The sequence below is a fragment of the Hipposideros armiger genome, unplaced genomic scaffold (genome assembly GCF_001890085.2).
Source record: "Hipposideros armiger isolate ML-2016 unplaced genomic scaffold, ASM189008v1 scaffold_315, whole genome shotgun sequence".
NCBI lineage: Eukaryota > Metazoa > Chordata > Mammalia > Chiroptera > Hipposideridae > Hipposideros > Hipposideros armiger.
Genome location: NW_017731665.1, coordinates 1,081,054 through 1,101,828, shown reverse-complemented (window position 1 = coordinate 1,101,828; position 20,775 = coordinate 1,081,054). Strand labels below are relative to the sequence as shown.

Genomic DNA, 20,775 nt, shown 5'->3' with positions numbered 1-20,775 from the left:
TGAACAACAGCTCAACCTGGAGCTGGGCTGCCGTGGGTCTCCAGCAATGGCGTAGGCTGCAGCCCCTGCTGCAGTGGGTTGCCATAGACTACCGTGTGTAGCCAGCAGCCAGCGTGAGCGGCCAGCAGCCACTGTGAGTGGCCATCCAGAAGCCGGTGACTGATCTGCCTCACCCAGGAAGAGCACAATGATGGTGCCAACTTGGGCCGGTGAAGCAACATCCTCCACAACTAGACTGAAGAACAAACGGACAACAACTTGTCTGTACCCCAATTCCCCAGCGCTGTTCCCATCCCCCAATTCCCCAATAAAAATCTTTAAAAAAGAACCATTGATCTACACCCAAGAGTTGCTAGTTCAAAGGCTTCAGGCAAAGGAAAACCTCAGGCTTGATATATAATAATGGTGGCAAACAAAGGCAGTTAGGTGATTGGCTAAAACAAAATGATCAATCCTGGCCACACCCTCTGACACAGCAGGCACTGATAACCACCCTCCACTTTCATCTCACCCCACTTGTTTTCCTCACTGGGTCCTCTTCCTACCTCTAACTACTGCATGTGTCTCCTCCACTAGCTCCACAACTACAGATGGACCCCCGAGGTTCTATCTAGAACTCACTTCTCCTAATAACGACTTCCCCCCTCACAGCTTCAAAATAATAGAAACGCATGTAGGTCTCTCAAATCTAAATGTCTAGCCTTAAACCCTTTCTTTACTAAGCTCTAAATCAGAATTTCCAATAACTTCTAAGTAATTTCCAATTATTTCCTCTGATATGCAAACTCAACTTGTCCAAAACCAAACCCACTAGTTTCTCCTCTCCCTTTTGTGTTCCCCACTTCAAATAACAGCACTCTATCCTTCTTAATAAATCTTTCCACTCTGCTCTTTAAAACCCTTTGGCAGCTCTTCCCAAGCCTAGAATCAAACCCAAACTCCACCTGGTATTGAGCATCTTCTAGGCCCTGGTCCCAGCCACCCACTCTACCTCCCATCTCCTACCATATACAAGGGGATCCCTACCATTCAAAAACTCTCCTGTCCTCAGCTGCATCCTGGCTTGCTAACAGGCCATCTCTCCCATGAAGCTGGTCAAGTCTGTTGCCTCCAGCCTGGGTCCTGTGTATCCCAACAGAGCTTCTCTTTTATCTCAAGTCTGGCTGTCCAGCTGACCATTGAATGAACTGATCAATTCGAGATTAACTAGGAAGTGAAGTTAAACCAAATCGCCCAATCATGTTGATTTACAATAGTTCCAACAGCCTTATTTTAATGCGCTGTCTTATTTATTATAGGAAAAGCCACTTGTAGCTTTCAGTACCTAGTTCAGAACCTGCACCTGTTTTTGCTAAAGGAAATGAAAGCTGGCATGATTTTCTTATTTATGAAACATCAAACAGGTTAGTTTTTTTTCAACCTTATTCTCCTTGGATCCATGTCTCCCTAGATTTGCGATGCGTGGAATCTAACTCTGTAGGGGAGTAAGCAGTGGGCAGGTAGAACAGAGAAGTGGTTGACTTGAGGTCTCTTGTTTCTTTTCTATTCTTAGTATTGTTCCCATTTTATGCTTGACTAAAGAGGACCAAAACAGACCTTGGTCATCATCTGTATGGACCAGCTGAATAGCTGCCAAACTATAAGACAGGAACCGATGGGGCTGGGACATGCCTGAGCTTTCCAACAACCAAAACAAAAGACACAATCAACACATAATAAGAGAAGACAGAGAAAGGCCATTGAATCAAATCAATGAATTCCCTGGGGCCCATAAAAATGTATAGTACTGTACCAGGGAGAAAGAAAAGAAAAATGGGCTAGCCTGAGAAGGAAACAGGAATAATTGCTTGCGCATTCACCAAGGTCACCCTCTTGGCTTACCTCTTTAACATACAGAAGTATTCAAATGTATTTTTTAAAGTTTTAAGTATCATGTCTAGTTAGAAGACAAATCTTTAATATTTTCCTCCCACCGCAAAAATTTTCCCTAAGGGATCGATACACATCAGATTAGCATCGACTTATATACTGTGGTAACTACAAAGAGGACCACAGAGTCCTCTCCTCCCAGCCTATGCCTCCCCCAAGAAGAGGTGGCCTCTAGCTCCTCAGCCCTCCAATCCGAAGTGCACTTGTGACTCGCTTTACCAACACAGTTATACATATAACTGATTTACCCACACCCTCTTGAAATGTTGCCCTGAGACTGCCATGCCCTAAAAAGCCCAGGATGAAAGAAAGACCAGAGGAGAGAGAAGCCCCACTGTCACAGTGCCCACCAATCCTGCCAGCTGGCTGCAGCCATGAAAGAGCGCCCAGGTAGGACAAGAGGAACCGCCCAGCCACCCCACAGAGTCAGGAGAAATGTTCAAAGCCACTAAGTTTTGGGGTAGTTTTCAGATAACAGTACAAACTGATACATGTATCATCTAGGACCAAGATTCAAAACTATAAACAAAAACTATTGTGAAAATAAAGGAAATAAGAGGGAAAAAAGAACAAGAGGAGTGAAAAAGTGAGAAACACAGAACACTGCTACAGTTACATACATCAAGTTTAATTTAAATTTTAAAAATGCAATGTCCAGTTCAAGATCTAGGACAGGGTTCCTTATTAAGGATCCAAATATCCACGTATGGCTTTTGAAATGATATGCAACTTCTGTGTACATAGGCATTTTTTTCCCTGGGAAGAGCATCTTTGCCAGCAAATTCTCAGGAGGGTCTGAGTCTAGAGCACTCAGGCACACATGCAGGAGGCCCAAGTGCCCAAGCATAGGGCCCTGGAGGGATCCTCAGGAGTGGCATTCAGTAATTTTCTAAAATCAGCCTTCCTTTTCATGCAACCTTTAAAAGTAATGAGGGCTTTATAATAGTATTTATTAAGTAAAGAAAAGCAGGAAACAGTGATTCACAACTATAATTACAACTGCATAAAAACACACACACAGAGGCTAGAAAATAATTATGTAAATTAAAAATAGTTTTCAGATTATCAGGATAATGGGTAATTCCCATTTTCCATCCTATTTCCCAAAGCTTCTTAATGCTGTTGTAGAAGGGCCAGGAGATGACTAAAGTATCAATTTCACATTTGCACATTGTATTTTCAGGCCAGTACACCGATCTCTCCTGGTCACCACCGCCCCACCAGGACCAAGCCTGCCTCATCTATGGGATTGTGAACCCTGTCTCCATCGTGCCCAGGAGATAATCACCGAAGAAGGACAGTTTGCTCAGTGTCCATCAGTGTACTCCAGAGAGTGAGGCTTTCTTGAACCACAGCCCAAAGCTTTTCCATGTTATGCCACTTTGTTTCCATTAAGTTTGTCCATCTTTCCCAAAAAAGGGAAATAATAAGTTATCGCTCTAGAACACAACCTATGGTGAGAGTAGGGACACATCCAAGAATTGTTTTGACTTTTCTGTAAACAACAACAGGCTACTGTCACACATACCTTACCCAGCTTACTAAACAAGACTTCAGAAGCTACAAAACAATTTGATTACAAACAGGAGGATTGAAAAGAACAAGGAATAGTGTTTTTTTTAACACAATTTGAGAATAAATATAGGACAGTATGCTCTAACATGCCAAGTTCAGATTCAACTATTTCCACCTTAACATCCTTTTAAGATGTACTCTGAATCCCTGACATGGTATAATTTAAATCGTTACATTCAAATAGAAGACTTATGTCCAACACTGAACACGGCCTAATGAGGATGATCTAGAGATCTGGACAAGTCATTTGATTTACTTCGTATGTGGTGTTCAAGTGTTTTTTGGAAGTGAGGAAATCATTTGTAGCAGTGGTTAACATTTAGCCTGCCCTAAAACACAAGGGATATTATACATAACAGTGATTCTGAAAACTATGAGAATCAGTGGTTTAAAACTTACAGCTATAGAGTATAAATGCCACCAGAGCTGCGTGACAAGCCATGATGCCCATGGTGAAAGGTTATTTTAACTAAAGGGTAAATGTCATCATGACTAACGGCCCATGCTTGGTTTACAGGTAGCACTACATTACTGAATTGACAGTTCTTGGTGCTCTAGGGATCAATACTCAGTCGCCAGGGGAAAATGGCAATGGCTGCTTTTCTGACAGTTGTCAACTGCTTTTAACAGGGCACGCACAGCATTTAAGGTTCAGGTCCTTATTTCCCAGGATTAAGGCATTCCTGTGATCAGTACCTAACATTGATGATGTAAGTCCAGGGAACAGCTGCACTCCAGTGGCAATCTAGCATAGACTCTCTGCGCAGCATATGTCTGCAAACTTCTGTGAATTTCCAAAACCTTCAACAGATTACTGAAAAGATGAATTGCTGCCTGCTGCCAACATCAGTGTTAGTCTATCACACAAAAGGAAAGCTACTCTGTGGGAAAGGAACTGACAGGCAGGAAACAAAAAGAAAGAAAATCTCCCCAGAAGAAAGTAAACCTTCTAGGAGTGAAGGAACCACGAAAGGCCTAAAAATGACGTCTGACGGTCAGAGTTTACACTGTTTCTTCACTTGGGATGAGAAGAAAGCTTGGAAAAACTTACACTGAAACTGCCAACTCACTAAGGGCTACCCTGGAAAGTGAGCTCCGTGCGGTGAGGAACTAGTGTCAATCTGCCCAAATGGCTTCTAGGAAAGCCCGGCCACTCCGTGTCACCGTACCTGAGCCAGCTCCTTAACACGCTTCTCCAGAGGTGCAGGCAGGCCTTCGGGCAGGGAAGAGGGCTGTCTGAACTCCTGGTCCAGTCCCACCCCAAGGGAATCGCTTTCATCATCCATCTCACGGAAGGGGCTTCCTTCTGCAGACTCGCTGAGCAGCTGCTCCAAGTCTAAATCAGTCAGTGAGTCCATGGCAGTGGCCGCCTGGAGCAAGTCATTGTCAGAAGTGGAGCCAAATAGCGAGAGCAAGGGGTCAGAGGCGCCTTCCAGCTCCCGTAGGCCCTGAGCTTCTGCTGACGAGGCCGGTACAGGCTTATGCTCTTCGTCCCTCTTTCTCTGAGCCTCTTTCTCCTTCTGAAATTTCTTTAGCATCTCTTTCACGCTCAAGGCCCCAGAATATTTCTTTTTCTTCTTCTCCTTACTGGCATTGAGGGCTGTGAAGCTGCAAGTGAGGGGAAAATTGGTTACCAAGGCTGCAGTACACCTCAAAAAGGGAATTCACAGAGGGCCTTCACCCCTGCTCCCAGCGCAATGGTCTCCGGGAACCTCAGTCACAAGTCCACCCTGTTATTCCTCCTCCCTCCTCTTGGCACATGGAGTTCCTTCTTGCTGGGACCAAAGCTTGAGATTTAATACAGGTTAGCAAAAGAGTGGCAGACAAAGTGCTAAATATCCGATGGGTTTTTAAAAACCACTGCCAGGCTGAAATAAAAGGTTGCATGGGGAGGGGGGCAAAAAAAATATTTAGAGAGAGAGAGCAGGAGCAGCAGAGAGCAGCAGCAACTTGAAGGGCAGCTGGGGTGAGACTGCGTGACGCAAAGAAAGCAGGACCAGAGGAGACAAAGGAAAACAGCAGAGACAGAAAAAGAACTGGGGCAGAGGAGGGGTGCCCAAGAGAACAAGAGACAGCAGCAATCATACAGTGACAGAAATAGCCTCCAACACTGACAGTGGGACAGAGAGCACTCTGGATGTCTGACACACAAAGATGTGAGAGCACTGACTATGCCCATGGTGGCACTGTGGGAGGCAGGAGGAAGACGGAAGGCCAGGCCCTGCTGCCTCTTCTGAAGCTGTGAGGAGGAGGGCGAGTCAGCTCCCAGGGGTCCTGCCCTAACGATTCAGATTTTATCCTAGCAAACAAGCTGCTGCCTCTCACCCGGCTTTGGAAAACTTGGACTTTTTCGATTTCTTCTCCTTGTCATAAGAGTCATCTTTTTTCTTCTTCTTTATCTTCTCACCACCTTCCTTCAACTTCCGCTTCTGAGAATTAAAGACAAGGCACAGTTACACGGCTCCCTCACTCAGGGAGCAAGTGCACGACACAGCACTGGCCTTGCTCTGCCCGGGGCACATCCTGAGAGCTGTCCTATTTGCTTCATGGACAAAAGCTTTCGGATCGGTCCCTGGACTGCAGACCTGTGGCGGGTCCATACAGCATTCCCACTGACAGTGTCTCCTGGAAGCACCCGGGGCTGAGACAACAGAGGCCACTGTGCAGCCAAGAACCTTTCTAGCTTGAAATGAGTTGTATGTGGGCCCTGCCTCTGGTTTGAAATACACAGGCAGTGGTAGGCAGATTTCAAAATAAACTTATCTTAATGCTAACTTGTTTTTATTGGGGTGACAGCCCTGGGAACTGAAGTCCTCTACATGTCCACAGAAGAGACACAGCAAGGTCGGTGCAAACTCCCCTCACTTCATACCCTTCACTGCCCTCGTCCCCACCCTGAGACCACCTTGAGAAACGAATCTCAGCTGAGTCTGCTGGGACTCGTGGCACCTCGCCACGGCAGATGTGAGAGGTGAACTGTCAACCTTGACACAGCTCATGCCTTTCCACCAATCTCCTGAGCCATCCTAAACCGGCATATATTCTAGCAAGTTACCTACTGGTCTCATAAGTTTCATAAAAAAGCATTTCTGAAATCCAAAGCGAATAACTTTCTAACCTTTGGAGATTTTTTCTTCTTTTCTTTAATGAAGTCGTCCTCAGATTCTGATGCTTGTCTAAACTGCAGGGTTCCCGAGTTAATGTAAAATCCTCCATACTTTGTAGTCAAAGAAGCAGGAACAAGCTCATCATACTGAAAGGGGGAAGCAAACGTTCAGCTCCAAGTTCTAGTACTACGGTCCAAAGATGCAGAGTAGGTCTTGACAGAGCGGATGTGACGTTTCTCCGTCACTCTTCAAACCACATGCCTACATGTGCTTCTGGTCAACTGTGAATGTCCAGAAGGTGCTTTGGACAGATCTGGTCATCCTTTTCAGTGAGAGAACCAAGCCCCAGATCAAGGGAGTCACTTCCTCTCCTCAGTGCAGCTCCTTCCTCATACTGAGGGCAGGCCCGCTCTGACCCATCCCCCAGCCTCTGGGCCATTACCGGTAGGAATGAGGGTGTGGTGGTTCCCATGTGGCATTTTCATGAAGTACTTACTGCCTCAGAGTTATCGATGAAGGAATCGGATTCATCATAACCATACCCCATATCAATCAAGTCCTGTATTCGGTCTTTTCTACGTTTCTTTCCACCCTAAAATTTAGAATAGGTCATATGTTGTTTGTTTTTTTTGTAATTGTGATAAGAACACATAACATGACATCTACCCTCTTAACAAATTATTATGTCTAAGGTCACGTGCTTTTTTTAATACACAAAACTAACTGTTGCCTTGAACTCCACCAGTTAGTGACTAATGGCTGCAAAGCACTACAACAGTCACTCTCACACACACCCCAACCTCCTTCCCTAAAGACCTTTTAAAATAGGACAAATTTGTATCTGCATAAAATGGCCTAAGACAGTAGGAGGAACTAAATGGCTTCGTATGCTTTGTATCAAACATTTATTCTAAAAATAAATTCTTGGGCAAAAGCCCCTTCTTGTTCATCCGTCCATTTAGCTCCACACACTAGTCTTGCCACTTGTATTTTCTGTACCTTCATGCATTTGTTTAACAACTGCATTCTGTTCTCTCCAAGCTCTACACTTGTTTTCACATCAATGCTGACTAGATGATAATGCATTAAAGGAATGCTGAAATGTCTAAAACCTTCACCCACCCAAGGAGGTTGTTTTGTTGCCCAAGAGAGAAATCTTACATATTTTTCTTCAAATTTCCGGGCAAGGGCCTCCACTTTATGCCTTTCCTTTTCTTCGTCATTGAAAGGATCCGGGAGATCTTTCTTCTGTAAAGAGACCATTCCACAAAATAAGAGTCATAAAAAATTTCTATAACCCCATTCATTGTACATTCACTGGCTACTTAATACCTATAAACGACATAATAAAAACAACTGTTTTTCAGAAAAGACAAGGTAGAAATAAATATATGCTACCTTCTCATTAGAGTTTAGTGTTTATCTTAGTTGTTTAAGAAAGAAAAATTTCCATTCATGTAATTCAACAAAACTTGATTAAATACCTACAATTGCCTATCACAACACTAGGTCCTGAGGGCTCCAAATATGGCAAAGGGCCTTTAGTCGGAAATGCTCGACCTGTATAGACTTGTGTTTCAATATAATCGGTTTCCTTTTTCACCCTAAAAATTATTTTATGCATTTAAAAACATTATTCTAAGAAAGGCTTCACCAGACTTCCAAAGCAGTCCGTGCCTCAAAAACGTTAAGAACCCATGAATGTAGCAAAAATTCGTGAGACTTATTGGGTTATCGGGAAAGTCATGATGTATTTTGTCTATGTTTTTCAAAGGTCATTTATTTATATAAAGAACAAAAATCAATCAACGATATATTGCCCGTTTTGTTCGATAACCTTTTGCCATCTTTCAGTGAGCTTCATAATTCCTCGTTCATAGAAGGACCTGTCTTTACTTGCAAAATATTGAACAAGGTGCTGATTTACAGCCTCATCTGAATTGAACGTTATACCATGCAAGGAGTTTTGAAGAGAGCGAAACAAGTGGAAGTTTGACGGCGCAAGGTCAGGTGAGTGTGGTGGGTGTGGCAACACATCCCATCCAAGCACCAATAATTTTTGACAGGTGATCAAACTTGTGTGTGGTCTCGCATTGTCATGATGGAACACAACTCCTTTACGATTAACAAGCTCTGGACGTTTCTGGATGATGGATTCGTTCAAACTATCCAATGGCCGACAGTACACATTCGAATTGATTGTTTGGTTCCTTGGTAGGAGCTTGAAAAACACGACACCTTTAAAATCCCACCACACGGAGAGCATAACCTTACCCTGATGAATGTCTGCTTTGAGGCGAATCATCACGTCGGGACCAAGGCCGTTTGCGCACCACAATGTTGTAAACAATCCACTTCTCATCACCAGTTACCAGTCGCTTCAAAAAAGGATCATTTTGGGCCGGCCGAGTGGCTCAGCTGGTTAAGAGCTCGCTTGGGAGCAACAGCTCTGAGCAGCAGGGCTGCGGTTCGGATCCCACATTGAGGGCCAGTGACGCTTGCCCTCTACAGTTAAGATGATGAACAACGGCTTGACCTGGAGCTGGGCTGCTGTGAGTCACCAGCAACGCGAAGGTGTAGGCTGCAGTGGGCTGGCTGGCCAGCATGAGCAGCCAGCTCCCAGGAGCTGCTGTGAGTGGCCGACCAATCACCGGCAACCAACTGCCTCACCCGGGAAGAGCACAATGATCATACCAACATGGGCCAGTGAAGCGACATCTTCCACAACTAGACTGAAGAACAAAAACAGCAATTTGTCTACTTGTCTGTTCCCCTTCCCCAATTCCCCAACGCTGTTCCCCTCCCCCCAATAAAATCATTTAAAAAATGGATCATTTTCCTCACGTTTAATGAGCATATTGCAGATGTTTACACATGCTGTCAAATGAACTTCTTTGAGTTCATGCGGGACCCAAATATCGAGCTTGCTTTCATATCCCAACTTCTTCAGGTGGTCGTGAACGCTTGAATGATGGATGTTCAATGTTTCTGCCATCTCTCGTGTCATGTAACATGGGTTTGACTCAATCAATGCCTTTGTTTTGTCGTCACCAACCTCGGTGGGCCTCCCTGACCAAGGAGCATCGTTGAGATCAAAATCACCAGCATGGAATTTCGGGAACCATCATTGGCAATGACGTTCTTGTAGAACATTGTCACCATAAACTTTATGCAACTTGTCACAAGCTTGATGTGCGTTCTTCCCTTGATGGAAGTAAAACAGTAAAATATGGCAAAAAAGCACAGTTTGGTCTTCCATCTTCAACTTGTTGTAAAATCTCCAACTCAACCAAATTGCTCAATTTCTTTTTAGAATGAAGCTAGAACAGTCAGCTGTCAAATGACATAGCAATAACATAGATGCGAATGACTCTAGTACTTTCAAAACGAACTAGTGCCATCTGTCGCAAACATGCATCATGACTTTTCCGACAACCCAATATTTTTGTCTTATTGGTTAGAAAAGTGTACGAATTTGCTCTTCTCTCAGTGCTACCAAAAATCAAACCTAGGTTCATGGCAGTCCCTTTCCTTGGACACGTATCTTGAAGGATCAGTAATTGCCTCTTTTCTCCTAAACTCAATACTCACTCCAAATATTTTCATGCAGTTTTCCAGTTTATTTCTAGTCCATAAATTTAGTCTTGCATTTTTTTCCATCAAGAATATTTTCCAGAGTTGGACCTTAAGCTTCTTTGCAAGGAATCTTAATTTTAATAATAAAAGATTCCTGTACTAAACACACTTAAGACTTCAGGGTAGGCCAAAAACACTCAAGATTAGATGCTTGTTTGAAAACAAAACTCTCTTATCCCACCCTCTCATCTCTGCCTACTGACATCCCGCTCACCCATAAGGGATCAGTTAAATGATTGTGGGTATATATGTAGAGTGAGATATCACAGTACATATAATGTACGTACCACAAATGGGTGGTCTTTAAAACATGTGCTTATCTGTATCTTCTAATTTTTCTACAATGATCACATATAACTTTAAGTGGTTCAAATAATTTTAAGAAATCCCACCAATCTGGAGCAGCAATGGATTCAATGTGTACTCCTTACTGCCTTGTAAGCAGTAGTCATCCAGTAACTACTATTTCCTGAATGTATGGAGGTCCAGCTCTGTCTAAACACAGCACACAGCATCTAGGATGTAAGCTCTCCTCTGTCAAAGCTCTCCAGGGCCTGTATTTGTACCCGATTTAAACAATTACCACATTGTGACTCCTGTTACCTGTGCTGGTATAATTCTCCTAAAACATCTACAAGATTGCAAGTTCCTTTAAGGCTGGGACAACGGATTCTCTACCTTTATATAGTCCTCAGCATCTAGCAGTGCCTTCCCATCATAAGAAATATATGCTAAATGAATGAATACATGTGTCGGATTACACTGTGCTTTGAACACATAGATACGATTCAGAAGTTCTCAATCTGAAGGTAAGGAGTGAATCCCCTGAAACTGAATCCAAAGTTCTCTGTGTATGCTACATGCATTTTTCTACAATGCAGAAGAGCATCTGGAGCCCCCCAAAAAGATTAAATCAGAGCACGAGAGTTCCAATTTCCATTGGCCTACTGATCTAGTTTGAGCCCCCAAACAAATACTTTAACCAAACCCTGCTACTTTTTCTTCCTCTCAAGGAAGAGGATATTATTCCTACCTTTGGAAAGGGATTGTCAATCAATTTGAAATTACATTTTCTCACTGTCCACTGACGTCATACAACAGATTGACCCTTGGCACAGACTCAGTTGGTTTCCATTCAGCCAACAAGATCTTAATCAAGGAAACACATTTTTATCTGAGCAAAGAAAACTGGATAATCCTTCTAACCAAAAGCACTCGTCCCAAACAGCACAATCACAAATTAGACTGAAGGTGCACTGGCCAATGAGACACTCTGCCAGAAACTGTACCTGCATGACCTCAGACACCCTCAGATACCCTGTGAGCCAGGTACTGGCCTAATCCTCATTTGACTAAGAGCCACTCTGGTGCACAAAATGCTGTCATGTGGGGTTCAACTAACCTTCCCTTGGAGCCTCGCCTAGAGGTATACACTAGGTGCTTATAAATGCTTTTCACCTAGCTCCTGCTCATACTGTATGATTCCATCTACATAAAATACAAAAACATGCAAAACTAATCTAAGCTGTTAGAAATCAAGCCAGTTGTTACCCTTGAGGGTCGGGTAGTATTTTGGGAAGGCATGAGGAAGGTTTCCGGTGTCCTGGAAAATGTTGTATTTTGTGATCCAGGGCAAAGGTTGCATGAGTATGCTGAGTTTATAAAAATCCATCAGGCTGTGCATTTATCATGTATGTAATTCAATAAAAAAACTATTAAAAAAAATTTTAATGTTAATGACCAAAACATCAGTAATTGTTAACATCAGTAATTGTTGAAGCCGGGTGATGGGTACATGGGGCTTATTATACTAGTTTCTGTACTTTGTGCATGTTTGAGAAATGCCATACTGAAAATAAAAAGTAAAACAAATCTGCCAGGAAAAGAAACAGACTATTTGAAAAACATTTGAGAAATCGAACTGATTCTCAAAAGCCAGAAGCTACAGCCTAATTCTTGCCAAAAAAAAAGTAACTTAAAAAACAAAAGAAAAACCCCACAAAAATAGGTTTCTATCCCTCCAGGTAAAGAAACTACCCAGTGTATTACTGTGTTGACAAGACACGAACAGTTATGTGTCTTTTCTCATCTGTCCTTACACGAGGCAAAGTGAGAGTCCCTTGGAAAAGAAAAATATCCAGCATGAAATCCAGACACAGACTAGTCACATTTATATGTAACATTTGTAGCCTTGGCATAAACAAATGTGTTCTTTCTTTCACTTCTATTAATTAGCCATAATTCAAATTAGCCTTGGATGCACCATACATTTTCTCCAGCATAAATCAGAATGGTTCTAGAAAGAAATGTATCCCTTCATGCCCAGAGGCAAAACCAGCAAACCTGGTGCTGGCTTTGGGGTAGGTGCTGTGATCTTGGGACAGCCAAAGCCTCTCTCGTCTTCCTTCCACCCTCCGGAAGTCCCATTTGCACAGGCTGACCAAGATTACATCTGCATTGAGACTGGAGCCACTGGGGTACCTTGTCTCCCGGTGGAAGGCCTTTCACCTTCCCGCGTATGTTCTTCACCAGCTCTGGGTAGAAGAACTCTGGGCAGCGCTTGTGATCTGGCTCAAAGAGAGTGAGTGTAATCCGAACAGCTGCTGCAGCAGGCTCCGGGTCCTGATGCTGCTCTGCTCCCCCAACCTCCTCTTTCCGGGATTTCTTCAAAAATGCAGGATTCAGAGAACCTGGTAGAGAGGTGAACTGGACCCTGTGGGGCTCCGACATGGCTACCAACAAGTCTTAGCAGGTGTCACTGCATGGCTTCTGTTAACATTGAAAAGAAGGGCCAGGTCAAACCAAGATGATAAAAATGACAATTTTCCCATTCAGTTATACAGATTTAAGTTTAAAAGAATTTCATTGTCAAGAAAAAGCCATCGTTCAATTTACCTTACCATATACATATGTGCGTGTATATATATATGTGTATACACATATATATGAATGAAAAGCACCTAAATCCTTTCAGATAATACTGTTTAGTATACTTTCCTTCCAGTCTTTTTTCTATGAATATTTACTAGATCCTTGACATTAGAAAACATGCAAACAGACCCTTAAAGTATCCTCGAAATTGCACAGAACCCTAGAGAATATTGTTTTTCATTTAATTTATCCAATATTTATTTTTCTAGCTAAAAATAACCTGTTTTTTTAAGATCTCCTTATTTTCTTCACCAGAAGTTTGCTTTCATTTAGGGTCATTCTTCACAATCACAAAGTTTTCATCAGCTCAGAGTAATGCCTACCCTGGGATAAGCGAAAAATCACTGTCTTAGAACTGATGTGGCTAAGGCTCACTTCCTAATGCACCAGCCTCTCACCACCCAAACTTGGGTCTTGGCCAAGCAACAAATTATCACATGGCAAAGGCCTTCAAAGTTGCTTAGAACTGGTCAAATTATATTGTAAACTCCCAGAATTCCAAGGGTTTACAGAAGATAAATATGCAAATATACTACATATACACATGCATATATATTTTGTGCTTCATGTATAATTTGTGTCCTGTTTTTTAAAACTGATATTCTAGTGTGAACATCTTAGCGGGTAAAGGTTGCATAAGTATGCTGAGTTTGTGAAAATCCATCAAGCTCTGCATTTATCATATGGATTCAATAAGGATATTCATTGCAGCCTTGTTTGTACAGGAAAAACGATAAAAGTAACCTGAGTGTCCAGCATTAAGGGAAGGGTTGAAAAAAAGTAAGGCTTTTTGTTAATTTTTAAGGGCTTTTGATACAGTACAGATATATAATTATGTATGTTTGTCATATCTCTTACAAATACTTTTTCTTCATTGTTATTTAATGTTTAATTTTGCTTAGAGGTATGATGAAAGAAATTTTAACATTTTATGCAGTAAACTAGGCTATTTTCCCTTATGATTTCTCCCATTTCTTTTGTGCCTAGAATGTCCTTCTCCAACCAGGTAATTCTTACGTAAGAATTTACCTAGCCAGTCTCTTATGGATATAACTTTCACATTGAATTCTATAAGCCAAGTTGAATTTACTATGCTATAAGGAGAGAGGCAAGGCTCTAACTTGGTTTCTTCACAGCACCAGTCACTGAATAATCCTACTTTGCCCTGCTGATTTGGCATATACCACGTATGTCTTAGATATCTGAACTCTTTTGTTGCGACATTCGGATATGTTTTCCTGTAGCTTGCACTATCAACAACAAAGATGTTTTGAATGCCATATTGTATAACATTTTGCAATAAATTTTTATGTCATCAATGCCATTAGATATCATATAGATGTAGTATCTAAAGATTCCTTAACCAGTACCATACCGTTTTTAAGAAATGTTATGGTATATTTTAACATCTTAATTTTAAAATTCATCTTTATTATTACTCTTTTAAAATACTTGGATATTCCAGCCTGTTTATTAGTTCAGATCAATTTTAGAATTTTGACAAGTTCCCAAAAAAACTCACTGCATTTTGACTGTAAATGAATCATAAATATGAATTCAAAAAGATTTATATCATATATACCCATTTATACATAAGGATATTTATATAGTACATATAATATTCATTCTTTCTATTGTGACAGTAAAATTGTGATCTGTAAGACCAGGCAAGGAGGGGCCGGCCGAGTGGCTCGTTGGTTAAGAGCTGGCTTGGGAGCGTGAGCTCTGAGCAGCAAGGCCACCGGTTCGGATCCAACATGGGCTGGACCAGTGATGCTGTGCCCTCTACAGCTAAGATAGTGAACAACAGCTTGATCTGGAGCTGGGCTGCCATGAGTCACCAGCGACAGCGTAGGCTGCAGTGAGCAGCCGCTGTAAGCTACCATGAATAGGCATGAGCTGCTGGTAGCCGCTGTCCAATGGCTGGCGAAACATCTGCCTCGCCCAGGAAGAGCACAGTGATCACAATACCAACATGGACCAGTGAAGCTACGTCCTCCACAACTAGACTGAAGAACAAAAGGACACCAACTTGTCTATTCCCTTTCCCCAATTCTCCAATAAAATCTTAAAAAAAAAAAAAAAGACCAGGCAAGGGAGTAAAATACCTAAAAATAGTTAAAATAATTCTAATCAGGCTTCAAAGTGATTAGCAGCAAAACAGGCTGGTGGTGCAAAAGACCATCATGCATTGAGATGTTGAAAGAAATTTCTCTAACGAAACTTTCAAGGCCCCCAGGACATTTGTGATACACTGGGTTGTAAAAATAAATTTCAGCTGAAGGTTGAAGGCTTGAAAGTTACCCCATTGATAAAACAGACGAAGTCTCACTATAAGAAGAGAGTCTGCAAGTTAACCGATGGAATGCAGGAAGGTCATCCTAGAAGTGGCAACCAGGTCCCTGCCCCAACCCAGGCAGTAATTTTAAAATGTAACCTCATCCGAAATTTAAACATTGTAACTTCAATCCACCTAAATGGTAAAACTGCTTCTCTTAGTTGTTTAAGTGATTACTTTGCAGGCCTGTGAAGTTATAGATATCAGACTGGAGAATCATGTAAGTCAAACCTATAGCATAATAACAATTAGATTTTGGATTTTTACAGTCATCATGATAACTGCTATTGCATGTTACTAAATCATTAGAAACATTTAAGAGAATCGGACATATTAATGTATGATGTCAGACTTACAATTTTTATTTGAAATGCTTACGAAAATAAAACTAAGTTTAAATGTATGCTTTTTTTTTTTTTAAGATTTTATTTGGGAATTGGGGGAGGGGAACAGTGTTGAGGAATTGGGGAAGGGGACCAGCCAAGTTGTTGTTCTTCAGTCTTTGTTGTGGAGGGCGCCAGTCGCCATCTGGCTGCCTGTCGGCAGCTCATGGCCTCTAAGCTCAAGGTGCTGTGTTCAATCTTAGCTGCGGGTGGGCGTAGCCACCATCCCATGCGGGAGTTGAACCAGCAGCCTTGTTGTTAAGAGCACACGCTCTATCCACTGAGCCATCAGAGCGGCAGCTCAGCTCAAGGTGCCGAGTTCAGTCTGAGTTGTGGGTGGGCATAGCCACCATGCCATGCGGGAGTCGAACCAGCAGCCTTATTGTTAAGAGTGCACACGTTCTATTCACTGAGTCATCCAGGCGGCAGTTCGACTCAAGGTGCCAAGTTCAGTCTTAGTTGCGCAGGTGGGTGTAGCACACCATGGAACAGGCAATCTTGTTACACCAGCTGAGCCATCCTGCCACCTGTTGGCAGCTCAGCAACAGCTCAGCTCGGGCGCAGCATCACTGGCCCATGTGGGAATCGAACCAGAGGCCCTATTGCTCAGAGCTCATGCTCTTAAGCCAACTCTTAACCAACTGAGCCACTTGCATGCTTTTAAAAGAACGTTACCATTATATATTTATTAGCCTTACAAGAGTTAAGTCCTTGGAAAGATTTTACTATTTGGTTTATCAAGTCCCTGTTTTACAAGTTTGAAGTATTTGAGAGAATAAGCATCTAAAACTTCAAATGCAGTTTAACACATTTGAGGGAATTTAACTTTGTAAAAAACATAGCTTATTGTTTAGGAAAATTTAATATGTTAAACTGGTGCCTTAAATGAAGCTTTGTCAAAGATGAAATATTTTTGTTTTTACAAAAACATTCTCAGATTTGTAAATAAAACAAGGTTTGTCAGCACAACTTAAAGCCTTAAGAAAAGCTAAGTATATAAATACAGGCATACCTCGGAGATATTGCAGGTTCCATTCCAGGCAACCGCAATAAAGCAAGTCGTAATCTTTTTGCTGGTGGTCTTGCCTTCAATTTGTAAAAAACGCAACATCTGTGAAGGGCAACAAAGTGAAGTGCAATAAAACGAGGTATGCCTGTACTCACCTTTAATGAGTTAAACCTTATTCTGAATAAAAGCACAGTATTCTACAAACAAAAACATCCCTCTTAAAAACCTTCAATTGATGTTACCCAAGAAATGCTAGCATCCTTTTGTATCTCAGGTTATTCCCGAGAATGATATATTTTTTTTGTTGAACCTCCTCTCAATCACATTTTCAAACTGATTATTGGTGAAACATAGAAAAACTGAATTTTGTATGCTGAGTTTGTAATTAGTTTCTTTACTGAACTAATTTAATGGTTTCCCCTTTTTTTCAAAAGAGGCTGTCCTGTCATCTACAGAAATGAGAATTTTGTCTCCTTTCTGAAAAATGGTCTCATTTTTGTTTCATGTCTTACTGCATTGGCTAGAACTTACAAGATAATATTAGACAATATATTCTTTGCCATATTACTCCTGACTCTAACGGGAATGCCTCTAACCCAAGTGTGAAGTTAATTTAAAATTCATATTTTTTATCAAGTCATTAAAATATCCTTAAATCCTCAAAATTTAAGAGTTTTAAATCAGAAACATTTTGAATTTTATGAAATTATTTCCTGGAACCACAAATATGCTTTAAATTATTGCTTTGTCTTTAAAACAATTCAAAACGGTAAATGACAGTTCCTGAAACTGACAGTACTTTAGTTTAGGAACTGAATTCCAGTGAAAAAACCAGGCTGGTCAAGACAGTTCGCTAAAAAACAAAAAATCCCCACATACAACCAAAGTCTCCGTAAAACAAAACGCCTAAGGGAGACAGATGTGTACGGACTTGCAATCTTTTCAAGCAGGCGGCGACTCAAGAAAAGTCCGGTTCTAAGTTAAGTCAACACTTGACTTGGACTCCTTGAGGTCTGTAACTGGGAATGGAACCTTTTGAAAATGTTTTGTTTTCTACCAGGAATCTGACGTTTGGGTAGTCGCTGTGAATTGTTCCTAGTTCCTCATTCAACGGCTTGTTTTCACGTAGTGAAACTACGCCTGGCATCCGCCTCCCTGTTGTCAACAACAACCTGCTCCTAACTTCTCCAAAAGTGTCAAACTACAACTCGGCTTAAGTGAGAGCCCGGTCCCGGCAAAGACACGCACCTTTGTCCCCGGCGCGACGCAGGCTACGGCCCCGCGGGCCGCACTCGTCCCCCCGCGACCGTCCTCATTGCCGGCCCGGGAGCCCGGGCTGCGGCGCTGCTAGCGGCCGGCCCCGGAGCCATGCCTCCCGGAGGGCGGCCAGCCCGCGCCGCGGCCCATCGCTGGGTCCCCGCGGGCCCGGGGGAGCCTCACCGGCCGTGCCGTCTGCCGGCCCAGGAGGAAATCGAGAGACTCCGGCTCCACGTCGGCCGAGCAACTCGGAACCTCGAGGCGGGATGCACTGGCGCCCCGGGAGAACTTGAGGCGCGGACACGGGCTCGGACTTGGAGCCGCTCCCCGGACGCAACCAGTAAAAAGAGCGCTCTGAAGGACCCGTTCGCCCCCGGGCGCGGCCACGCAGAGCCCGCCGGGCGCGAGACCCCGAGTGCGGGGCCCCAGTTGCAGGCGGAGGCTGGCTTCCAGGCCGCGCCGAGGTCCGTCAGGGCAGCTGCCCGCGAGACGACGCGGCCGGCCCCCGGGCCCGCGCGGAGCTAACGGCCGAAACGGAAGAGCTGTGGGGGAGGGGGCTGGAAGCCAGGGTCCGGAGGCGGGGCAGGCCGCAGGGCCGGCTCCCTCGCGCGCTCGATCGGCAGCCCAGCCACGGTCTTCGCCGCCTCAGTCCGCGGGCGCTTCGTTGTCACGAGCCGGAGGGAGGGGGAAGGAGCCGGGAGTCTTGGGGCTCCGGCGCGCGGAGACCGCGGCTCCCGAGTCACGTGCCGCCTGGCCGGCCAATAAGCACCGGCGGGCGCGGTGACGTCAGAGCAGCGGCGTGGCCGATGACAGCCGGCCCCCGTCACGTGGTCGAGCTCAGTCCAATGGGCGGTGCCAGGGCGACCTGAGGTTCCCGGCGGCCTATGCGTCGGCGGTGGTTGGGTGGTAAGATGGCGGCTGTGAGTCTGCGGCTCGGCGATTTGGTGTGGTGAGTCCGGGCGTCCGGGGCCAAGCGAGGTGCACCGGGAAACTGCTCCTCTGGGTGCGGGGTTGGTGGACAGCCTCGGAGCTGCCTTTCTGTGCGCTCCAGGCCTCGGAGAGAGGGCGAGACGAGGTGCCGGTGCTGGGAGCGACGCCGGGCGGAAGGGGCAGCCTGGCCCCGGGGGACCGAGGCCGAGGGTGGCCACGGCGGGCCGAGCTCCGAGCCCCGAGGCCGCCCGGGAGAGAGCTGCGCCCCGAACCGGGACGCCGACGGTTACTGTGAGGAGCGTCTCTGGAGCCGCCCGCGAACGCCGGCTCCTTGGGATCTTGCTGCCGTTCTTTGGAAAGCGGGGGAGCCCGCAAGGCCATCTCGCCCAGGCAAGCCCGTTAAAACCAGCGTTGCAATGGAACCGAACTCTGCGGGCGGCTTGGCTGAGAGTGTCGAAACCGGACTGATGGCGCTGCCCCGTGAAGAAATAGAGGGGAGACTTCTCCTTTACAACCGAAGGCTTGGCAGTGATCAGTGCCTTTTTGGGTGCCTCTCGTGGTCTGCTTCTGTGTCCCAGACAACCGCCCGAACCAAGATTGACTGTCGCCGCCTCGGTCGAGCTGCGTAGCTTATTTCTCGACCCAGAAGAAGGCTTCCATTAGCATTTGGCAAAGCCAGCTGGTCTCGCGGTGAATTAAACCAGACTTTGTAAGGGGAAGTCTGTGTTTACAGAGCAAACTATCCCCCACCCCCGTCATGGGGAGGCTCTAGACAAGTGACTCTTGGTGGTTTTGTTGTTCTGTATCCCTTGTCACCAGAAGAATGTACATACTTTACGCACATACGTATACAATTTTGCATTCCATTTCTGAGGAGTTTGGGCCTGTTGAATCCAACTGTAGAAGCCAGATTAAGAACGTCTGTGTGCCAGCATTTATTCTGGCACTTGAGGGTGCAAGTGGATATTTAGGAAAATAAATTGCATGTTGAGTGGGTTGAAGGAGATGGACTGGCTTTTCCAGGGCAAGTGCTGACTCTCTGTGTTTTCTCTAGGGGGAAACTCGGCAGGTATCCTCCTTGGCCAGGAAAGGTGAGTGTCTTGCTAGTGAACTAAAGGAAGACATCCGAAGTTGGGTTTGAACAGGTGGAGAATGTAAGATGCATTCCCCTCAATTTCTAGCATTGAGTGAAACTGTGCCTATTTAAATAACACTCAGAATTTTTTCTTCTCTAATATCAGTTCATTTAGAAAAGGCAATAGAATATAAACCAGGTCATTTAATCTCCAGTAAATGCTTATTTCTTGAATCAGAGATGGGTTTTTTTGAGTTTTTTTAACCCTGGAAATCAATTTAACTTGAATTTAGCTTTATACTTAAACCTAACGAAAGGAGAAGAAAATAAATTCTCCAGGAAGAGCGAAATCTAAATGTAGATTAGTGAAAAGTCAAAGTATTTTTGTCCCAACTAAGTTTAAATCTTCTGTTACCATATGTGCTGCTCCAGTGCATCTTTGCAGAAGTTGGCATTTCAAATTTTGCATGAGGCGATCCGTCATAGCTTTCCAAATGTTGTTTTTATATTCTTGCTAGGAGCCCAGGAACTGTCTTTAGACTGTCTCTTTGCAATATGGTATTTTCAGTGCTTCAGTTGTTTTTCCTTGTCATTATTACCTGTTT

General features: G+C 44.0%; 2 protein-coding genes across 10 annotated transcripts in view; one reads left to right on the top strand and one right to left on the bottom strand.

The window, feature by feature from the left end:
* UBN1 (ubinuclein 1) overlaps positions 1-18,928 on the bottom strand; it is a 54,244-nt gene extending 35,316 nt beyond the window's left edge. For 4 of the 5 annotated variants that reach the window (XM_019660293.1, XM_019660295.1, XM_019660296.1 and 1 more), the window contains exons 1-7: positions 18,157-18,928; positions 12,729-13,016; positions 7,773-7,859; positions 7,108-7,203; positions 6,623-6,757; positions 5,830-5,933; positions 4,674-5,112 (exon numbers count right to left, since the gene is read on the bottom strand). In XM_019660293.1, the coding sequence (XP_019515838.1) occupies positions 4,674-5,112; positions 5,830-5,933; positions 6,623-6,757; positions 7,108-7,203; positions 7,773-7,859; positions 12,729-12,977 (1,110 nt within the window). In that variant the 5' untranslated portion in view covers positions 12,978-13,016; positions 18,157-18,928. Of the gene's footprint in view, positions 1-4,673; positions 5,113-5,829; positions 5,934-6,622; positions 6,758-7,107; positions 7,204-7,772; positions 7,860-12,728; positions 13,017-16,911; positions 16,955-18,156 lie in introns of those variants that run through there. The other variant, XM_019660294.1, reaches the window with a different exon arrangement.
* An 89-nt stretch (positions 18,929-19,017) lies between these two features.
* Positions 19,018-20,775, top strand: part of GLYR1 (glyoxylate reductase 1 homolog) — a 34,635-nt gene continuing 32,877 nt past the window's right edge. For 3 of the 5 annotated variants that reach the window (XM_019660302.1, XM_019660301.1, XM_019660300.1), the window contains exons 1-2: positions 19,018-19,114; positions 20,150-20,186. In XM_019660302.1, coding sequence (XP_019515847.1) covers positions 19,050-19,114; positions 20,150-20,186 — 102 coding nt within the window. In that variant the 5' untranslated portion in view covers positions 19,018-19,049. The remainder of the gene's footprint in view (positions 19,115-20,149; positions 20,187-20,775) is intronic. The other 2 variants (XM_019660298.1, XM_019660303.1) reach the window with 2 other exon arrangements.